The sequence below is a fragment of the Tinamus guttatus genome, unplaced genomic scaffold, assembly GCF_059628265.1.
Source record: "Tinamus guttatus ecotype Peru unplaced genomic scaffold, ASM5962826v1 Tinamus_guttatus_pri_ptg000086l, whole genome shotgun sequence".
In the NCBI taxonomy this organism is placed as follows: Eukaryota; Metazoa; Chordata; class Aves; order Tinamiformes; family Tinamidae; genus Tinamus; species Tinamus guttatus.
Window position 1 is genome coordinate 1,777,786 of NW_028288620.1, and position 21,372 is coordinate 1,799,157.

At 37.4% G+C, this 21,372-nt stretch overlaps 1 protein-coding gene across 4 annotated transcripts in view; it reads left to right on the top strand.

The window, feature by feature from the left end:
- Window positions 1–20,847, top strand: part of JPH1 (junctophilin 1) — an 82,579-nt gene extending 61,732 nt beyond the window's left edge. Inside the window, exons 4-6 of one of the 4 annotated variants that reach the window (XM_088520325.1) lie at window positions 8,897–9,558; window positions 18,154–18,249; window positions 20,158–20,847. In XM_088520325.1, the coding sequence (XP_088376451.1) occupies window positions 8,897–9,558; window positions 18,154–18,234 (743 nt within the window). In that variant the 3' untranslated portion in view covers window positions 18,235–18,249; window positions 20,158–20,847. Of the gene's footprint in view, window positions 1–8,896; window positions 9,559–18,153; window positions 18,250–18,364; window positions 19,127–20,157 lie in introns of those variants that run through there. The other 3 variants (XM_088520326.1, XM_088520327.1, XM_088520328.1) reach the window with 3 other exon arrangements.
- Window positions 20,848–21,372: the final 525 nt, after the last annotated feature.

Here is a 21,372-nt window from a genome sequence, read left to right on the forward strand (position 1 = left end):
GCAGGTGTTTGATATAGGTTTGCAGACAGCCACATCATTTACACCGGTGTCAAAAAGGAAAGTAATGTACTACTTTATATTTTAAAAATGTTGGTTACACTAGCAAAATTACTTGAAAGTTATTTATGATACTGCACAAAACTATTTCCTGGGCAGAGATAAAGAAGGTACCTGAGAGGGCAGCCTTGATACACAGGGATTCTTATATTTGGGGAATTTATGAGAGACACATAGTAATCAATTTCTTCCAGAGATTAACTGTTGTAGGAGCTTATCTTTATTTCATGAGAGGTCACATTTAAGGCTGCCTTAAAACCTGCTTGTGTTTAGTGGGGCTATCTTTTAAACTTAGTCCTCGGTGAAATATTGTGTATACTGACTTTTACACTGCTGAATGTTGCGACTTTATCAGACTGTAACAATAGCATAAGATCACGTTATGTGCTATCTTTGTATTATATTTTTAGGTCACTTCAGTAGTACATGGTTTGAAGGACAGCAGACTGCCAGGTCAAATGACCACAGTCCCATAAAATAAATACCTGTAGGCATCATCCTACATGACGTTCATGGATCCAGTGAGAGGATACTGGCACAGTTCCCTGTTGCTTCCAATGCAACAGGAGAAGAAAGTCTAACAAAAGAAGTGCTTAAAGAAACAGCAACATTAACAACAGGTTTAGATCCCTCAGAGCCTATAACCTAGAGGCATTTTTGGCAGAAGGAATGTGTTTTTAAGTGAGGGGGAGGAAAGGAGCTGCAGTTGAATGGAAATCAAGAAAGATTACAAAGTATCCCAATTAGTAGACATTATTTCAGAGTATTTTTTACATTATTCAAAACATGGTCTTCTCCCTTATCTTCGTCCTGTAATTGGCTTTCTTAGGTAACCATAGTATTTCCATGCTAGTGCTCATATGTCTAGAGGGCAAAAAAAGGGGGGGGGTGGATTGTAAGGCAGACAAGTAGAATTTTAAAATGTGTTTTTTTGGTTTGCCACTCACATAGGAATCTACTTTAAATGCCTACTGGCATTTAAAATGCTGATCATAACTCACGAATATGCAGTTGCCATCAGAGACTGAAAATTGAAACAGCCATCCAAATCTGGGTTTCCTGTGAACCTCAACAACTCACCTCAACCATCCTTTGGTTTCAGTTCTCCTCTCTTTTGTGTTATGCTTTATTTTTAAACTTCATGAAATGTATGATTTAATTCTGTAGAGCGTTCTCAATACCATAAAGGGGAGCCATGATTCCAGCTGGCATAACCAACTTTAGAGGCTGCCAAAACAGGGCAACGTGGCCTACATATGTCATTTGGAATTAAAGAATTATTAAATAACATATATAGGCATCACTGGTCTTTTTATGGGAGAATCCCACTGCCAACTTGGCTGACAAGTCATTTCTTGCTGTCTGGCTCCAGAAATCTTAGCTCCTTGCTGCACCCTGACGCAACCATGAAACAGCTGCCCATCAGTATGTCCATCAGAAGGGTACTGTAGGCATCTGGGGTGATCACATCTTAAACTGCCGTATCTAAACCAGACGGAACCTATCTCTGAGAACTCTCACCTCTTTAATCACGTTGGATTATATTCATAAATTTTTCTATGACTGCGTCCTCCGCCATTAATCTCCAGCTCCATTCAGTCCCTGTTGTGTCTGCCAAGATGGCTGACAGGGCTGCCAAAAGTCACTATAACCGTAACCATAGCTGTGGTGCGCTGAGTTCATCAGCGCGTTTCACACATGACACTGCACGGCCAGCCATTCATTTGGGCTGAATTCAAGCCAGCAGTCTAGCAGTTAAAAGCTTTTTGTCCTCTTACCAATGTAACCTTTGAAAAAGCAATAAAGCAAAGGAGGTACTAATGATGTTAATTATAGCTCTTCCCCTCTCTGAGTACTCCCATGCACAATGAAGCAATAACAAAAAATTGTCTTTCTAAAGTTTACTCAACATAGTTATTTACACTTTCATAGTGACTCATTTAAGCACTTCTAACCAACAGATGAACAATTATTTTTCTTTTTTTTTTCACCTACAGTTACCATCCTGAATGCTGAGGAATAATTATTTACTAGATACCCTATCCTGAAAAGCCCTAACATAAGAAACTCATTTTCAAGTCAATGAGCATGAGCCTTTTGGATGCTTGCAAGAAAATAGATCCTGTATTAATTAATCTTCAAATGCATCACCAGGCTTTCCACATTTTAAAGATGTTGATCAGAGTAGCAAATAAATCTTATTATGAGAGCATAGATATTATAGCCACCTGTGATACTTAGGAAAACCATTGATCACATCACAAGATAACAAACCCTGTGCTTTTTTTTACTGGCTTATTCCTCAAATGGTATTTAGGAATCTGTAGTACCAACACTAAATTATTTTCCTTTTTCTGGTACAGCCTTCTGTCAGTGGTTCAACAATGTTGTGCCCTAGTTTTGTGCAAGGATATGACATGCAGTAAAAAACATGAGCTACCTGAATCATTATTTACTCTTTCCACCTCTCAAACCCATGTGAAACCAGTGATTGAATTCTACTGCAGCAAACAGCTTTCAGTTACTCCAGGAAGGTGACATTTATGGAGGCACATGACAGACTTAAGGCCAAACTATGTTGACTTTTGGTTACTCAGAAAACTTGCATTCCATTCCTAGTTTTGACAAAGACTTCTTGTGCAACTTTAGGCTATCACTTTACCAAGGATTTAGCAAAGCTTTAAGCCTTCATTGACAACTTTATTGACAACTGACCATTGAGTGCAGGGGGATTACGCCGAAGCATGTGCTTTAGGCTAAGATTTCCCTTTGGTTTAGTTCCTCCAGCTGTAAAATGGGCTATTGGTGTAACCTTTTTATTCTCTTTTGCCTTGCGCTTCTAGATCATAAATTTTTCAAATCAGAAATCCTCTCTCCTTTATAGACATAGTATTCAACCATTTGTTAACATAAATACCAGCATGGTATGTACTGGAATTTGCCTATAAACTGCACTGTCCTGATTCAGCAACTAGTCTTGATCTTGTCACCATTACACCCAGGTAATCAGGTAAACTTTGCAGATTTTACAGCGAAGACTGAGGAGTTTTTCTGCCAGCAATGTGGAAACAAAGTTAGGGAGCGAAGTATCTGCTTTCAGGACAGAACTTATCTACTGGTGTGACATAAAATTTCTTGTTACCGTGACATTTAATCATAATGATATTCATTACCTAGGAATTAAATTTGGTAGGTCAAGACACAGCTATTGTTATTAGTTAACTATTTATATTGCACTAAAGTTAGCTTAGTTACGTCACATAATGCGCACTTTACTTTAAAAGATAGAAATAAGTGCATACTTACCTAATAATTACATCTAATATACCTTGAATTTGAATCACATGCTTTCAGCCCTGACTATACGTGTATAGTGTGTATTGTATTCTGAAGCCTGCAGAATGCAGAATGGCAAGTATTGCCATTTTTTTTTCCTTCAAAACTCTGCTAACAGTCCCATTAGGCAGTGCTAGTTTTTGCTGAATATTTAGAGTTAAAATGAAATGTTAAAATGAATTGATTAAATGTTTTGTTTTTTTTTTTCTTAAAGATAAGCTATTTTTTAACATAATAAAAATTACATAAAGAATTTTTTAGTGTAATATAAAATTGCACAGAGGAAGAGAAATTCTATTTCAGTGTATTAAGTAGGTGTGTTTTGTTTGCCATATTTTTCACATGCCTTTGAAAAACAAATAGAAGAAGAGCAAAGCCGGTCGCTAGGGTAAAGAACACATCCACTTCTGAGTTTTAAATATAATTATGCAAGTTATTGTGATCTAATTAAACAAAAAGTCTCTTAGGTAATGCTAGTTAATTCCAAAATTAGTATTTTTGCACAGATCCACACCACCTTGCATCCAAATTACGTTTTAGTGATTTAAAAATCGTGACTAGGCCTTCACACATGGGAGGAGGTAAAGCGGAAGGACCTTCATCTCTTGTGCATGAGCCAACAAGTTAACAACTGAGAGTGCCCTTCCACCAAGGGAATTGGCTGTGCTATAGCCTGTGCTTACCTATAGGGTCTTTCAGGAACCTACTTCAGTCAGAGGGAGCCCAGGGCTGCCAGATGAGGCATTTTTTGTCATAATAAGGTGAGAGCCTCTCCTTTGTATTGTGCTAAGCCCAAACTTAGTTCAGAAAAAAATCTACTGTCAGAAAAAAGCTTTTGCCTCTCCCACCTTGAGACCTCATGATCTAGAGAAGTTTCTCCTAATAGTTCTGCTGAGAAGGATTGCACTTGGCACTGTAAAAAATTTCCTATGGAAATATTTTCATGATATGAACATAATTCCCAGGTTAAATAACTTTAGATCGAAGAAACGCTTAAACCTGATTATCTGTTATGTAGTACCTTTTTGCAAGTAAGAAGTTATAATTTGTCCAAAGTTGTGTAGGCGTGCATGGAAAGTCACAAGAGTCTACAGTGGATTTATTCTTTAAGAACAACTGAAAAAAGTACTGTAGTACTGAAAATATACTATATTCTAGTATATTTTAGTTTATATAATATTATTTTCAGTTCACTATTCTGGTATATTTTAGTTCTGTAAATTACTATAGAACTACTGTATAGAAACTGTTACTGTATAGTAACTACTGAATAGAAACAGAAAACTACAGAAATGGATTATTTGAGTGTTCTTGAATTACATGAAAATGCAGTGTCATACAACATACCATAAAATATCAGGACTTTTCATTTGGTTTATTATGCTATCATACAAGCCTCTTTTTTTACTTAAAAATAATATTACCTCAATAACTTTGAGAATAGAGGAATCACTTTACTCATTAAACTGAAGATTTATGGTGAGTTACTGAGTTTTGCATTGACTATGAATTACAGAATTGTTCCTATAAGGATTACCAGTCCTACTGCAAGGCCCCTCCAGAATTCATGCTCCTTCAGTCCCATCCTTTTCCCATATTCTCAACACTCTTTTTTCTTCCAGAAGAAGACAAAATTGGTGAAACCAGCTGGTTTGAATAGGCAGGACTATCAACTACTGCAAGTATATATAAATATGTATATGCACGCTTTCTCCCTCACTATGCTAGATGCATTCTGCCATCCTTTTTGAGCTTTGGACTTTCAGTCCCAAGATGATAAGGCAGGAGGGACGCAGACTGCATTTACACTGCCTTGCAAGATGACATTTTGGGACACTGCTTCAGTCACAATCCTGAAATGGCCCCATGCTGACAATATATATACCTCAGTAGGCCATGGGGAAAAGCATGCAGCTGTCGCCTCTCAAAAAATGCCGTGGCAGAACCAAGGCACTCTTCTCATTTACAGGGCTGGCCATGCTGTCAGCTCGTTTACTGGAGACCTTCCAGGAGGAAGGACATGTTGCACAAGAACTCCACATGAAATTTTAGCTTTGGAAGAACTATGAGTGTACTCAGACATACCAGTTCACTATAGTATCCACCTCCACACGCATACGTCTGCAACGTGTACCCAGTCCTTTGACTTTCAGAGACTATTCCTCTCAACTCCTGGTTAATTCATACTTCAATGGTGCCATCCAACTACTGACATTGCAGTGTCTTGTGTATGGACCCAGCTGGCCCATATGTAGCTTTCAGTCAACAGAGGTGATCCTTTTGGGTTATTCAGTAGCTAGGCCAGCCGACAACATTAAAGAACACGCAAAGAAAACTTATCTTTACTTGTTTATAAGACATTTTTTGGTCCTGCATTCCAGACGAGGCTCTCCTCAGGCACCTTCAGAAAAAAAACATGTACAGGAGTGTATCTGCTGATTTATTGGTCTAAAAACTAGAGAACAGAACTCCATATTTATTACAGAGATTATCTGATCCTACTTTCTTCCCATCCTCAAACCATTTTCCCTTATTAAGAACAGACAGCTGGGCCATCTTCTAGGATCAAATGTTAATGACTCCTTCTGCAAATTCCTGAGGCTCTGCTTCCTTTAGTCTCATGCGTTAGGGTACACTTAGGCTGAAGAAAAAGAAAGTCTGTTGCCAAGTCTCCCATGCTTAGACAATGCCTCTAAGGAAAGGGGCGTGATAAATCCTGACAAGTATTCTTAGTCCTCAGAAAGGTGTGGGAACTGTGTTCTTTCTGCCTGGAATCAGTGATTCAGGCAGGTGAATAAGCGGATTGTACAGAATACAGTGAACAGACATTTAAAAAGGCCTTGGACAGTCTCCAAAGCTAACTTCAGCATAGAGTCAAGAATTCAAGTGTTGGAAAGACCTGCCTGGCAAGGTTGGAGGCAAGGGATATATCTCCAGTAGCCACATATTGTGTATTTTTTGTGGTGGAGTTTCTGTGCTACATTAAGACAAATGCTGGATGTCTGAGGAGACACCCTAAGACTTGACTTGGAGGCAGATGGCTATGACCTTCCATGACAGCTCAGTGTCACTTAGGATTGATTTCTGTCAAAAACCCAGTACAAATATGGCACTACTAACCTGCTAAAAATTAATTTCTAGGGCGAGCTACAGTTAAAGCTATGCTATTTTATGTTATGTTATTTATTTTTGTCTTTATCAGTCTCTTATGGAGATATAGGCAGCTGCAACCTGATTCCCTGATTTTTTCAGGATTTGCAGAGGAGTTTGGAGATCTCGGAGGAAGGCAGAGTCCCCTCTGTCCCCTTTGGGAGGCGAGTAGATGGTCATAGGAAAGCACAGAGAAGGCTGATATCTCCAAGGCCCAGGTGTATCCCTTAGCAAGGTGCCATCACGCTGACAGGGGCTGTCAGATATTAGTAAATATCAGATCTTCACCTGTGTTGGTCAGGGGAGAGCTGTCACAGGATTCTAAGTAATGCAGAAGCAGGACAAGTACAAAAAGCACAGCAGGAACACCTTGCTGCAGAGAGTCCGTGCAGGTCGGATGCCATTGGAACAGCCTAGGGACACTGTAAAGCTGAAAAGCGGGAATACAACACTACAGCACTGTGACGGAATACTCTAACAGATTAATGTAGATGAGTCCATAATAAATAATTATTTCAATTTGAGAATTTCATGGCTTAGTCTTCAATGCTAGGCTGGGCTCTTTTACCTAGCTTTTTCTGTTTATTTATTCTCTAATTTATTCTCTGTGGAAATTTTATTTAAAAAAAAAGAAAAAAATAGAACCCAGAGTTTCTGCACATTAAAAATATTTCCGCTTCTAAAGAACATTATCCCGTGCATGTTAGAATAGAGAGAAGGAAATTCCCTACATGATGGAAAATTTTTAAAATTGTTACTGTAACTGTAACTTTATATAATGCAGCTTCCAATTTGTGTTGTTTTGCTTCTCTCTTTTATTGCGAAGGTTATAAAATACCATGGGAACCAACACTATAGTCCACTCCCTTTGTGCAGGTTTAGCTCCTCAAACATCACATGAAGAACAAATCCAGACTTGTCTGAAGTCCAGTCTTCTCTCAGCAACTCCCTATTTCCATTCTTGGCTTTCAAAGATACCAAAAACCTTGTGATTTTCCTGCCCAGAACAAATTTCATGCCAAGTAATTCTCATTCTCAGCAATACTCACTTATTGGATGACTCAATAGCTTCCAAAAACTTCATGCTGCTTCTTCTTCCTTCCTCCCATCTCAGCACTGTGTAGTGATGCATATATTTCTGACATCTGTAAAAACACTGTATCTGCCTAACACAGCTAGAGCCTCCTAAACTCAAAAGCAGAAAAACGAGTGCAGTCATTCTTCTCTGGGCACAGAATTTCTCCATGACATAAAACACAAATAAGCCTCAGTTACAGAAGATGAAAAATCAAAGGAAAATAGCAATATTACCAAAGCTAGAAATGTAAAACTGTTGCTGTGTATTTGGCAGAAGCTATTGTTGAAAAAGAAATATAGCAAGATTGCTGCATTTTTGTTGTTTCCACCTTCTGACTTCTCACAGAAGCTCTTCCTGGAATCTGGGATGTTGCTTCTAGGAAGAAATGTAGAAAATGCCATCCACAATACAGGCAGATTTACAGTAATTTTGTCTTTTAAATAGAGAGTTCTCTCACATCTTACCACTGAACTGTTAAATCAAACAAAAACCTGGAGCAAAGCACCATGGTCAGCTTGTCTCACTGTGAGCAGCAGCGTTAAAACCCTGGTACGCAAGTCCTCAATAGTTGTGAATGTGCTCATGGGTGTCTAGCCAGGATTTGGGGAAAGATGGTCTTAATATTGTTGCTCTGCAAGTATAGCAGGATGGTGTAGAAGGGCCTATGGTTGGACTCGATGATCTTGAAGGTCTTTTCCAACCATAATGATTCCAGGATTCTGTGATCTTCCATGATTTCGCTAGTGAATGTGAGAGAACATGTCTGTCTTTCCAGATTCCAAGTAGGATTGTTTTATAGATGTGAGTGGTTAATCTGGATCTTCATATGCTAAGTTGTTGAATCAGGGAGACAAAGTCTGATTGTTAAATATCAGATATTATGGTCATGACAGTGGAAGTTAAAAAGAAAAATGCAGTAATTAAGCAGAGCACACATCTCAGAAGAAAATGAAAATGACAGATACGTAAGCTAAGTCAGTCTTCCTCCTATTGAGTAGGAGGAAGTTATTTCCTCCTACTTCATTCAGAGGCAGTTTATATATTGTGACCCTTTGCAAATCTGAGAAAGACAAAATGACCGATAACAACTCCTGTCAGTTACTGAAAAGTACAGTTACCTCAACTACTGAGTGAATTTGAATAAACTAGTATAGAAGTCACTGAATTTTAGTTATGTTACTATGTTAGCAGAGTGGTCCAGGCTGACATCCTAATCAAATCTTACTTTTCTTATTTTTCTTTTAATTATATTATTTTTATTACACTATTTTTCAGGCCCTGATTATATCAAACAAAAATTTCAAGAGGGAGTGGAGATGAAGGAAAAATCTGAAGAAAAAGTTCAGGAAAAGCCACCTACCCCAAAAGAGTCACCTCACTTTTATCGAAAAGGTACTACACCGCCCGGGACCCCAGAAGCCAGCCCAAGGCATAGTCCTCCTCTTTCTTCTGAGCCTTCCCCTTCCAAACAGCTGAAAAGGCAAAGCTCCACCTCTGGGGCAAGACTCAGTCAAGAAAAAAAGCTTTTAGCCACTGAGAATATAACACCCACGGTTAACAAGCCTTTATATTCAAAAGCACCGGTGAAGGAGGAAATAGCTGTGAAACATCAGCCAAAGTTTTCAGCCCATCACAATCCCATCAGCACTGAGAACGGGGAGCTGCATGATCACTACCATGGTTATTATGTAAAAGTGAATCCAACAGTGCTTCCACAGGAGCTCAGGGAAGAAGACGAGTATGTCAATCCGTCACCATTAGCACTCGCACGGTTACCGCCCGCACAGAAGCCAAGTCCTGCCAGATCTGGGGGTAAGCCAGACGCCAAAGAAAACAAACCTGACACAAAAATTAAGAAACCAGAATATGCTGCACCAAAGAATCCAGCTAATAATGAGTCTCATTCACCAGTGGAAAACAAAGTGGAAAACAGCTCGGTAAGTACTGCAAGAAACATTTTCACTTTTCACTGCCTTTTTGCCTCCTGTTGTCAAGCCTTCCAACCTATAGGCAAGGGAAGCTCAGACTTAGGTCAAAATTTCATGCTCCATAGGAATGTGAGATAGAACCCATTGCGCTGGACTGGAGTGAGAACAAACATTCCAGTATTATCTTTTCTTAAAAATGGGAAAGGGCCAGTGGGTGGCCAGATATTCTCAGACTTCCGAAATCCTTAATGTATCCATGAGCACAAGAGTATTATACACATATACCCCAATTGTGTTAGTGTGTATATATACACACAAATGTGTTTTTTTTTCCTTTAAATGATATTTATTGTATTTCAATGGATAAGTGTGCAGTACTAGCAGTTTTACAGTTAGACTTCTGTAATGATACAGAAATGTTGTAATGATACAGAAATAACTGCTTTTTTGGAGCTTCTTCCAAAAATCCAATTAAAAATAAAATTTAAAAATTATCTCCATTACTATTTCCAGGGCCAAAAGGATTCACTGTTAGCTGCCATGAGGAGCTTTATAACTTGTATATACTTATGCAATGCAACTTGAATGTAAATAGCATCAACACAGGGATTATTATTCATGTGCCTAATGAAGGATAATTTTGAAAAACATGAAAACTGCTCATAACAATGAATTATTTGTCATTCAGTTAAAGTGATACGGTATGATCTAGTCCAGTCAGCATGTGTGGCATTTTTACAACTTCAGACCAGTGAACATCTCAGGCCAAACACCTTGTCTTGACATATGAGCTACACAGTAGTTATGTATTGGGGGAGGAGTTGTGAGACAACATCAGTACAGACCTTCTACAAGTTCTTATTAAAGATCAGATTTAAATGGAATGTGTTGTTCTCTATATCTTTTGATCTACCAAGTTAAAACCATTTATATTTCTGGTTGTTTTAATGTACGTTAAAATTAACAAAAAGCCTTTTCCAAGGTCAGTTGAAGGTGAAGCCAAGTCAAAGAGCAGAATCTGGAAAATGAATAATTAAGTTTATAAAGAGCCTTCTGCCTGCAACAGGGGCAACTGCACGAGCATATGGTAGAATTCTGTAAAACTGAACAGCTCAGAGAGACCAGGGCATGACTGTTCTCTCTTTCTCCCACTACAAGAACTAGGGAGCATCAAATGAAGCATCAGGCTCAAAACAAAGACAAAACAACAAAAAAGCCAAAAAACTGTGGATATCCTATCCACAAATGTTGTGAATGCTAAAAGTGTGTGTGGGCTCCAGTGGTAAAAAGATGTATTTAAAGAAAAAAAGTCCTTTAAGAACTATGAATACAAAGATACCACCACCTCTACCACTCTGGACATTCTTGAGCAATAATTTGTTGGAGGCTGGAGAGTCTTCGGGGGTATCACTAGATACATGTGCTCTGATCTCATTTTCTTCCCTGGATGTCTACATGTGACTACTTTTGAGGGCAGAACACTGGCCTTTGATGTGACCCAGTCCAAAAATTCTCCTTTTTTCATTTCCTTATTTCTCTGTGTTAACCATAGGCTTTGAAAGCAAAATATATACTGTTTTAAATACTTGTTTCTGAAAAAGCTAGGTTGCTACACTAACAGGGAAAAATTGATTTTTCTAATGGAAACGGAGAAGGAAATTTAAAACTATTAATTCAGATCCCTGTGACTGTGATTCTCAGTACTACTTAGAAATGTCAGAATTATCAATAGTTACGAAAAAAGGAGAAAAAAACTAATAAGCGTTCCTGTTCTGTGTTAGAAAAAAAAAAAAAAAAAGCCAGATACTGAACTTAGAATGTCTGATGTCAAAATTACTTCCAGGCCAACAGAAACTCAGGAAAACATTAGTTGTAGATCCTAGAGATAACCTCTAGGTCTAGAGAAATTGATAGTGATTCTTTTTTTATTTTTTTAAATAAACATTATTTCTCTGAAACATTTTTGGTACTCTAACAGAAAAATAAGAATGCATTATTATTTAAATGGAATAGAAAGATGACCCGGTTAGTAACATCCAACTAGTACTGATCGCACTAGCACTAATCTCAGGTGAAACAAATAAAACACTGATGTCAGAATTCATTCAAAAAGAATTTAAAAATAAAGAGGTATAAAAGTTCCATTCATGTTAAAGATAAATTTTGTAAAGATAAATTTTGTCAAACTAGCTTGACATCTTCAGATGACAGAGGAAATTAGGAGGTTATTTGGTTTGCTTTTACATAGCTATTTATTTTGACAAGGGAGCTGGAGTAATGCAAAGGCCAGATGTCACATTAAAATCATTGTTAAAGGCTGGCAGTGCTCAAAAAATAAAAGGATAATTTGGTATTATTGTGATGAGACTATTCTTGCACAAAATCTGTAGTGCTGCATTACTAACGTTCTTACTGGTGACATGTAAAAAAGCATAAAAGTGTTAACCATGAAGTTTGCAGAGAGACCAGGAGACGGATTCATAATGAAGGCAACAGATCACCAATGCAAACTGAACCAAGTTACCTGTTAAGAAGCATGGATATATAACTAACTATGCATGTTTCAGTGCAGTTAAATAAATGTAAGGTCATATACTGAAGCACAGTGGGCAAACTGGAAAAGGGTGGTGAATCAAGAGACAAGGGAGACAACTGTGAGCCCCAATCTGCTGCTGCTACCAGAAGAGTTAGTACAACCCTTAAATTTACCAAGAGGAGAGATTAAGCAAGAGAAGACTGTCTTATCTGTTTGTGGCACCAGTGCTACTACTTCTGTAATAATAATAATAAAAAAAGATAAATAGGAGATTTAAAGGGGCAAAAAGCTTAAGAGAAAGTCCCACGAAGAATCTCAAGAAGGATTGGAGCATGTCTTCAAATTCAACAGCGGTTCAGTGCACAAAATCTGCTTGATGCTTTAAATCACATTCTGTAAGAGCACTTGGTAAGTTTCCCAAGCTAATGTATAAGAGCAACTAGCCACTGAGAGTTAAAACTGGATAATTTTAGGTTTTAAGTCTTGTCTGAGGTTGGCATAATGAGATAAATTAATGTAACATCAGGGTTTTTTTTTTTATAGGAGCTGTCCCTGAGTAGTTTGATACTGTTTCCAAAATGGTGGCCTATATTTCAGCAGGGATATACTCAGAGAAGTTCTGTATGCAGATCAGACTAATTGTTGACAGCAGTTTTCTAATCTGAAAATCTGTATTACAGCTGATGTCAACCCTTTAAGCTTTCAATCTTCACAGATAAAAATTAATTCTACACTGGGTAACACAAAGCTGCAAGGCTTGTAAATGCCAAGTGACCATACCTAGAATTTTAGTTTGAATTGCATTTTTTGTTCTGCTCTGGTGGAAATAAATGGTGAGAAAATTTCCTTATTTTTCTTCTCTACCAGGCAAATCAAATAGTGGTTGGGAGTGGGGGAATCTTTATCTTAACAAGCCAGGTGGGCACCTACACAGCAATAAATTGGGCTTCCAGAACAACCAGGATAAGGGCTATGAGCTTGTAGCCTGTTATCAGAAAAGGTGGAAGAGTAATAAGAGACTGTACATCAGCTATGGCTTGTTTACTGACATTACAGGTCATCTGGGAACTGTCCCTGTGCTGCCTTTGGAGCCCACTAATTGCATTCTCTTTTTATCAGCATGTCAAAAAGGAAGGAATTAGAGCGTAGAAAGTCATTCTTACTATGAGAGCATTTTAAGGGATATGTAGATATTTGTGTCATATGTATTTTCCCTAGATGTCTGTATATGTCTGATAGAATGCATTTCCTACATGCTTACATATTTAAAATCCTACAATAATGAAGGCACTAAGGAATAGACCATTGGCCTAGTGCACAGAGGGGAAGACTTGGTACAGAATGACTGTCAATGCTGCCTGGAGGTTATTCTTTTTGATCCTCAGTATCACCTTCCAAATTCAGAAAACCAGTGGCATGTTCCTGGACTGAGCTCAGTAGTAAGCTGGAGTTACCCAGTGACTAAGACTGCACAATTATTAGAGAAATTGATTAGAGAAATCAATTTAGTCTGTTTTTCTTTATCCCAAACAGTCGTGAGTGTTGTGAGACTTCAGAATTCTAGGGCTATATTAGGGAACTATATTGTTTTAGTCACTAATGTTATTGCCTTATATTCATTCTGAGAAATAATTTTGCTGTAGTTCTGAAAACAAATCTGTCTGACGTTTTATTGATATTTAAAAATATATTTGTTAGGAAGAAACATGAAAAGAGAGAGGACATGTTTTTGGAATGCAAAAAAAAATGATGCATGACATTTATTGAGCATTTCATTAGATTATCTGAAAGTGCTGTATAAAATTGTGCTGGAAATCTTCTGGTTTCCAGTGAAGATATATTAGGAAAACAGATACAGTACATATTAACTTTTTTTTTCCTTCCATCTATCTAAATCAAACCTATTTCTCATGTCTGGATGAAATATACCCATTTACTTCAGTCTGTATCAGGAACTTTGAACAACTTTAATTGTGGAGAAGTCTTCAATAGCTGTTATAGTAATAAAATCGAGGTTTCATATTTTCTGTAAATATTATACATCCATAAGAATGTAATTGAAAAGTATCCACACAATAAATTAGTAATAAGAAAAGTGTTCATTCCTTAAGTATCCCTATTTCTCATTATACCTGAAAAGCATCATCAAGTGCTTAAGCCTACACTGCACATAAAATATAAAGATGTATTTCTGTATGTGCTTATTTGCACATACACAGGCAACTGTTCAAAAATTAAAAGTTTAGAATCATTTCAGGGTTCATAAGAAAGACCCTAGGACCTTGTCATAGTTTCATGAAGGTGAAAACACACATAAAGGCAATATGACAAAGTCAGTTTTTGTCGGCTGCTCCAAAATAGCTGTTTGCATGTAGGCAGCTACCCTAGTAAATGTGAGATAAATCATCCTTTTTCATTCAGCATTAGACAACTTCAAATTATCTTATATTTACTGCAGTAGAAGGAATTCAGAGAGACACTTAGCACAAACCAGTACGAACTGTTTCTGTTTACTAGTTAGCAGCCCGTAGCCCCACTATCAACTTGCATGTTCCTAGCCCCCTGTGAATGGGAGGTAACTTGAGATTATCTTGGATTAGAGCACAAAGCAGGATGGAATCACAGCTGAAAAAATAATATTGTGGTGTCTGTTCGTGAATACACATTTCACTTGACCGATACGTGCCCTGGCCTAGGTCAGGTGCCACACAGGCACTGGTGTTATATTATATGGTCAGGGTGTTTTTGCAGGTCAAGCAGTAAGCCACATATAGACTGCTTTAGCCTGTGTTCTGTCTGTGTCTGAAATCATTGCGTTGTATTGAATACTATTTAGTGTGCTTTTACAATCATCTCTCTGTTACCTAAAAGGCACTGAGTTTAGGATGTAGTTGCCATGATGTTAGGAAAAACAGATCAGTATTAGTCTGTCCTGCAAAACCTCTGGGCAAGAACTTTATGCTAAAGTTAATAAACATTCCTAATGCAAGGGGATTATAAAACTAGTCATTTTATTTCCTGGCACTACATTCTAGGAAATAACTTTCTTCCCTCCCAGAATTAAAAGCTAATCGTATGTATTTTAGCTACAGAAGGGGTTGGCTTACTGGAAGTTGGAAGGGCAGTTTTTAAGACTGGAGTTTTTCTGCTACAGCTTCTTATTGCACCTGTTCTAGTCACTCTCGAACTGTTTGGACTAAGTTTGGCTTTTGCTATTTTAAGCCTGTGCAGGACACTGAAGTCTTATTTATGGTGATTTGTCTTAAAGTATGAAATGTTCATTTCATAGGTGTGTACAGAATAAGTAATGGATCATAGCAGAACAACCCTGTGCTCTACAAATATCCCTTAATTCTACTGTGGGCTATTTGAGTTGTAGTCCCAATGTCCCGTGCAGGCAAAAGCTGTGTTGCAGCTATCAGGGTGCTGTTTAGGGTGAATTTCAGAAGAAAGTTCCTGGCTCCATTGACCTCTATGGAGTAACTCCCATTAGGCCCAAAGTTTCATTCAGTAGGAGTAAATCAGCTTGATTTCTGTCAATCTTATTTTCAAAGACACAAGGCGTTAGACATGCAAATCCAGGTGAATCCAGGTGAATTTTACTGGTATGTTAATACAGTAAAAGATCTTGTTAAACAGATCTCCTTTACAATTCCTTGCAAATCCTGGCTCAATATAATTGTAAAATTTGTAAGTGGGGATGCTAAACTATAAAGATTGGTCACACAGAGATCAGATTTTTTGGTCACAAAGTTTGGTCACACAGAGATCAGAGACAGTTGCTGGATCCAGAACTCCTGAGTGCAAATACTCTAATCACAATGCTGTCTCCCTGTTAAAAGATAGATAGCGTTAATATGCATGTGCTATTGAGGTTTATCATGAGAGTTTTGGGCAGAGGGGTTGCAAAACTGCTTAGATAGAGGGGTTTTAATGCTGGCATTCCCAGACTGAAAAACTTAGAGATTTCCCATTTTTTTTTTTAAGTAAAACATGTTTGTTGCTCAGCTTTCCAGTACGGCTTTCATGCATAGATCTCACAGTTTTCAAATGCATTTGATGGGAATCATCAGTTCTGAATTTTTGGTGGCAATTCAGCTTTCCTTCACAATAGAAAAGCATAGAAGTTTTAAGCTAGCAAAATTGTGTCTGTAGCAAAAAGAGACAGAAAAAATTAACCTAGAGTTACACGCTGCTACAACCAGGCTGCTTTCCCTTCTGTGGTTCAGAGTGTAACCGAGAGGTGTGCTCTCTTTTATGTGTGTGTCCCCACGTGCTTCATTTCCCTTAGTGTCCCTAGTAGATCACATTCAGTAAGAAGGAAGAAACATGATTTCACCTCATTTCTGTGACCTGATGGTTAAAACATAGCACTGGTAAGTGAGAACTGGTGTTCACAGTCCTTACAACTAAGGTGGCATGAAGCCCTAGCTTCAATTGCCCAGTGAGGATTTTAGATATTCTGCCACTAAGCAAAAGCAAACGTTGCTGCTAGTACCATTATCACTCATATTTACAGGTGACTCTGAAGACTATCAGATAAACTCGGTGACCTAAAATTGAGGTACCTGTTGGGTTTAGACTTCCGCAAGCTTTAAGCAGTGCTTGAAGTGTATTTTGTGACTTGTTCTGGAACAGAGCATATTTTGAGACTTACTCAAGAACATAGTGGTGGTCCGTATCTCGCCCACCACCTTAGCTGAGTGTTCTGGAAGGAAGTGTTTAATGAGACTCTTTCTGGATTAGACCATGTGGCGTAGAAATGACACAAATACTATTCAGTATCTTTGCTCTTAAACGGCTGCAGGAAGTTCGTAACAGCAAGTTCTTGTACTTTTGTCATTCTGGTAATTATATAGCTAATATTATGAATCCCATTAAGCATAATGAAATTTTACAAGGTATGTCTCTTACAGAAAGTGAAAAAAATGGATAATAATTTTTAATAAAATATATTCGTTTTCACAGAAACCAGTCATCTTTAGCTAGCTCAGAATATAGTTGTCCGCATAGATTTTTGGTGGATTTTTTTTGTGATTTAGGGAAGTATTGCCAAAGTACGAGGATTTTCTTTTCAACTTACAGTAAGTGGGCACTTCAAAATATAAGCATAACCTGTGGAAATTCTTCATAATAAATCAAAGATGTTAAAAGGACTGGAGAATTGAAGATTTCCATCAACCGATGCAACCAGTAGCTGTGCATTATTTCAAGTCATTCATCAGGAAGCATCCATGTTAAGAACATTGCCAAAGGGCTTAAAAATATAAAATATTTGTTCTCTGGCTTCACAGAAAGAATAAAAATTATGTAGTGATTAAGAGTTCTAAGCTTAGCTCTAGCTGGGAAGGGAAGGAATATCTCATTGCTCTTTCTCACCAAATAGTTCTGCAAGGTAAGGATTCATCACCAAGTTTCAAAGTAGATCAAAATTAGTTTTTAATCCTTAGCAGAAACATTTCTGAGGAAATTAGTATAGAGGAAACTGTCAATATATTATTTCCGTTTGGTTATCAAAAGAGGACTTTCCAGTGGATACACTGAAAATTGCATATTCAGTTTTTAATTTGGTTGCAGACAAGATGCAGTCCAGCAAAGTCCTTACTCTATTTTGGAAGATGGTAGCAGCAGAGAAGGAACCTATGCAAGAATGAGAAGCATTTCTGAAAGTAGTTAAGGTTTTCTTCTGTATTGGATTGTTTTAAACTAATACTGTTTATATCTTTATAGCTTGTTTTCATTTGTTTGTATAGTCTCTTATCAGTTTATCTCAATGGGCTTAAGAACAGTTTAAGAACATGCTCGCACCTGTATTTATCCAGTTCATTTTTTGCAGAGATGATATTTAGCACACTGGCATATGAAGAGTAGTGGCTATGTTTCTTGTTTATCTAGAGCAGAATTTGTAGCTTTGATATTTATGTAATCATTCAGATCAAAAACTAGTAAGATCAAAAACTAATCAAGATCAAAAAGTACTAACGATGGTACGGTCAGATTGTGTTCATTGTGGTGCACTGTGTGGAGGATTGCACTGATTTAACATCTTTGTTTTATTTCATTTTCAGGGCTCTAACTCAGTCATGATTGCCCTGGTAATGCTGTTGAATATTGGTCTAGCCATTCTTTTTGTCCATTTTCTAACTTGATTGGAATTAGGAAAGGTAAGAAAGGTCTCATTTTCCTATAAAATCACTATCTCACCTTAGTTTAAGACTCCCCTCCTCAAATTATAAAGATTTATTTGCATACTTTTAATGTTTCCTACTTTAATTTTAGCTATGCCTGAATGTGATTCAACATAGTTATTTAATTATGTAACTGTTTTGACCCTTCAGTGAAGTCATGACAACTAGTGGTGTTAGCCCACAGTTCTCTGCAGTTGTGTCATCCGCCTTTTAAATGGCGCCAGTCACACTCAGACACAGGGAAGGAGGCTTGCGATTAGGATGGGACGCGAGAGAGATGAAACTCGGAGAATTCAGCCAGGGGCTGCTGCGCTGCTGGCTCGTGGCCTTGGGGTGCTCCGAGAGCTGAAGCGAGCAGCCCCGGCGGGAACGCGCAGAGCGACCTGCTGAAGCAGCCCCGCCGCTCGAGCGCGTTGGCTTCTCCGTCTCTTCCAGCAGAGTGTGACTAAACTGGAAATGTTCGGAGCTGCACTTTTTGTTGATGGAAGCTAACAGCTGCCTTACTATTTTGCCGTCTGATGTTTTTAGTGGGGAGATGGGCAAGCGACTGCCAGAGGAATGTGGTCAGAGGATTCTGTTGCTGTGGAAGTGATTCCAGCGTTCACTCCTCTCTCATTAGAAGAAATAGTTAGCAGCATCAGTCACCAGTCTTATTCCATTACCTGCTGCTTTTAACATCTCCTGCCGTGCTCGGGGAGATTGAATTTCATTTGCCTGTGCATGATTCTGTTCATTCGCTGTTTATGAAAGTTGATGTATAGCCATAACGTAGTATGTAGGCCAACCTGGAGAAAGTCACCGCTTCTGCCTCGCAGCAGGAGCAGAAAGTGAAAGCGTTGCTCTGTGATTTTCATCCGAAGATACAGTTCTTAAGTTTGTTTTCCTAAATCACAACAGTCTTTTTAATTTAAGGTTTAGTAAGTAATACACCATAACTGCAAAATTTACAGTCACTGATATCTTCCTGAAAACCCTCAAATGCTTGTGCTGTTAACAAGCAATTTTTTCATAATAAAAACATAAAATTCTTCAGGCAGTAGCAGCACATTACAAAGAGGAAGTGGAATATCAGAGTAATCCAAGAGAGACAAGATACAGGGTTTGCATGTTGAGTTTGGTTGCTTTTTTGGTTTTTTGTTTGTTTGTTTGTTTATTTGTTTTTTTCCAAAAATCTGGTGCTGTGATAATTGGTGATTTGAATTATTATGTTTCAGCACTGAGGTATTTTGCCAGCCATTAAAATGAAGTCTTGTCTGAGTGCAAATCAGTGCCAATGACAGCTAAGCTAGCAAATGCTCATAATAAATCATCATAACTTTAAACTACTAGCTTTGTGTTGAATACATTCAGGTAGAGCATTTAGAACTGTTAAGTGATTGTTTATCAATCGGATGCCTTCAGTGTCTTTGAAGTCCACTTATAATTTTACCTCAGCATTTAAAAAAGCCTCAAATTTTTTCATTTGGAAAGTTTGTCTTAAGTAGTTTCACAGCCCTTTGTTAAGATGATGTGATCATGTTTCTTTTATGTGTCATTATACTGTAATTATTGTACCCTATATTAATCAAAAGCATGCTTATTTACTTAAAATATATGTGGTGTGGTCATTTGGAAAGTAAATATTTTAATTTAAAGCTATGAAAAGCGAAGGGCTTGTATTATGGTTTATTTTTTCTCTATTAGAAAATATTTCATACAGATGATAGTTTTTGAAGCTGTTTGTAAACTTTGTAAGTGTTTGCATGGATTAATGGGCAACACTCTTAATAAAAAGTACACTAGCTATCTCTTGATGCAGCCTAGTAAAGTATTATAGGTGTGGACTGAATATTGTGTAGCCAAACAGCTCCAAGCAGGGCAGTAACACCGTGGTGTTTTTTACAGAAGTATGTTGAGAATCCTGTGTTTTGACCAGTGTGGATAAAGAAGAAAGCAGAAAGAGAGCAAATGAAAATAAAACCTGTATATTTATTTTTTAAAAAAATAACATTGTGTTTTAAATTTAGGAAAGTGATTTTTAAATAAGAAAAAAAAATTAAAAGTTACTGTGTAAGCCTTGACATAATGGACAAAATGTTCGATCCAACACTGAAATCACCCCCCTTTCTCCCTACGGGGAGGGATAATTTTGTAACTAACTGACATATTTAATTCCTATTAAATGTTTATTTAAAATACTTTATGCTCTGGAAATAATGGGTAACAAAGCTTATGAAAATATTTATAAATTTAAGTAAGCATGTTAGTACCATTTATAAATATGTATGATTTATAAGCTTTTTTAAAACAAAGCTCAAACAAATTGTTGGTATTTTTCTAAAATGTGCACAGCTGTATTTTACATGAAAGGCTATTTATAATTGGTTGTTATACTGTACACTACATTTTGGACAGCACAACAAAGCCTGCCAATGTACTTAATTTTAATGTCATTTTGTCTATTTAAAGTTTCTTGCTGTCAAAGAATGAACTCTTTATCTATAAGTTTCTCTATTTATAATTCTCAAACCCAAAATGTATAATGTACAGTTTTCACAACTGTATTTGCTCTAATAAAATTAAGTTGGTTATTAATAGAGTTTCAGACTAGTTTTTCCAGTTTCTCTTCCCTCCATTGGAAGAAATAAAATGCTACCAAGTTCAACAAATGAGAAATGAAACCAAGAGAATCAGTGAAATGCTCTCCCCTCTTAAATCATCATGAGTTATTGTGTTCAACAGAAGTATAAAAATAAAATACGTAAAATTTTCTTATGTGTCTTCTTTTCTGGCATAGGGGTCTTGTGTCTTTAAAAAAAAAAATTGTCTTAAATTATATTTCCACTACAGTAACGGCAGTTTAATCAATCTTCTTATAATCAGCCACTCAGTGGGTGACTTGTCCATGGACAGCTGCTTTTGTAAGTGCATCAACAGCTTCTATAGCCCTTCCTCCTGGTCAACTCTCTATGGGTTCAAAATTAACATGAAGATTGTGAGCCAGTGTTCTACACTGGGAAAATTCACCACTACCTCTGTGGTAATGCTACATTTGCTGAGCCCGTGAATTGCTACAGGATTTTGTTTTCTGTGAGTGCTGTTCAGATTACCAACCAACTG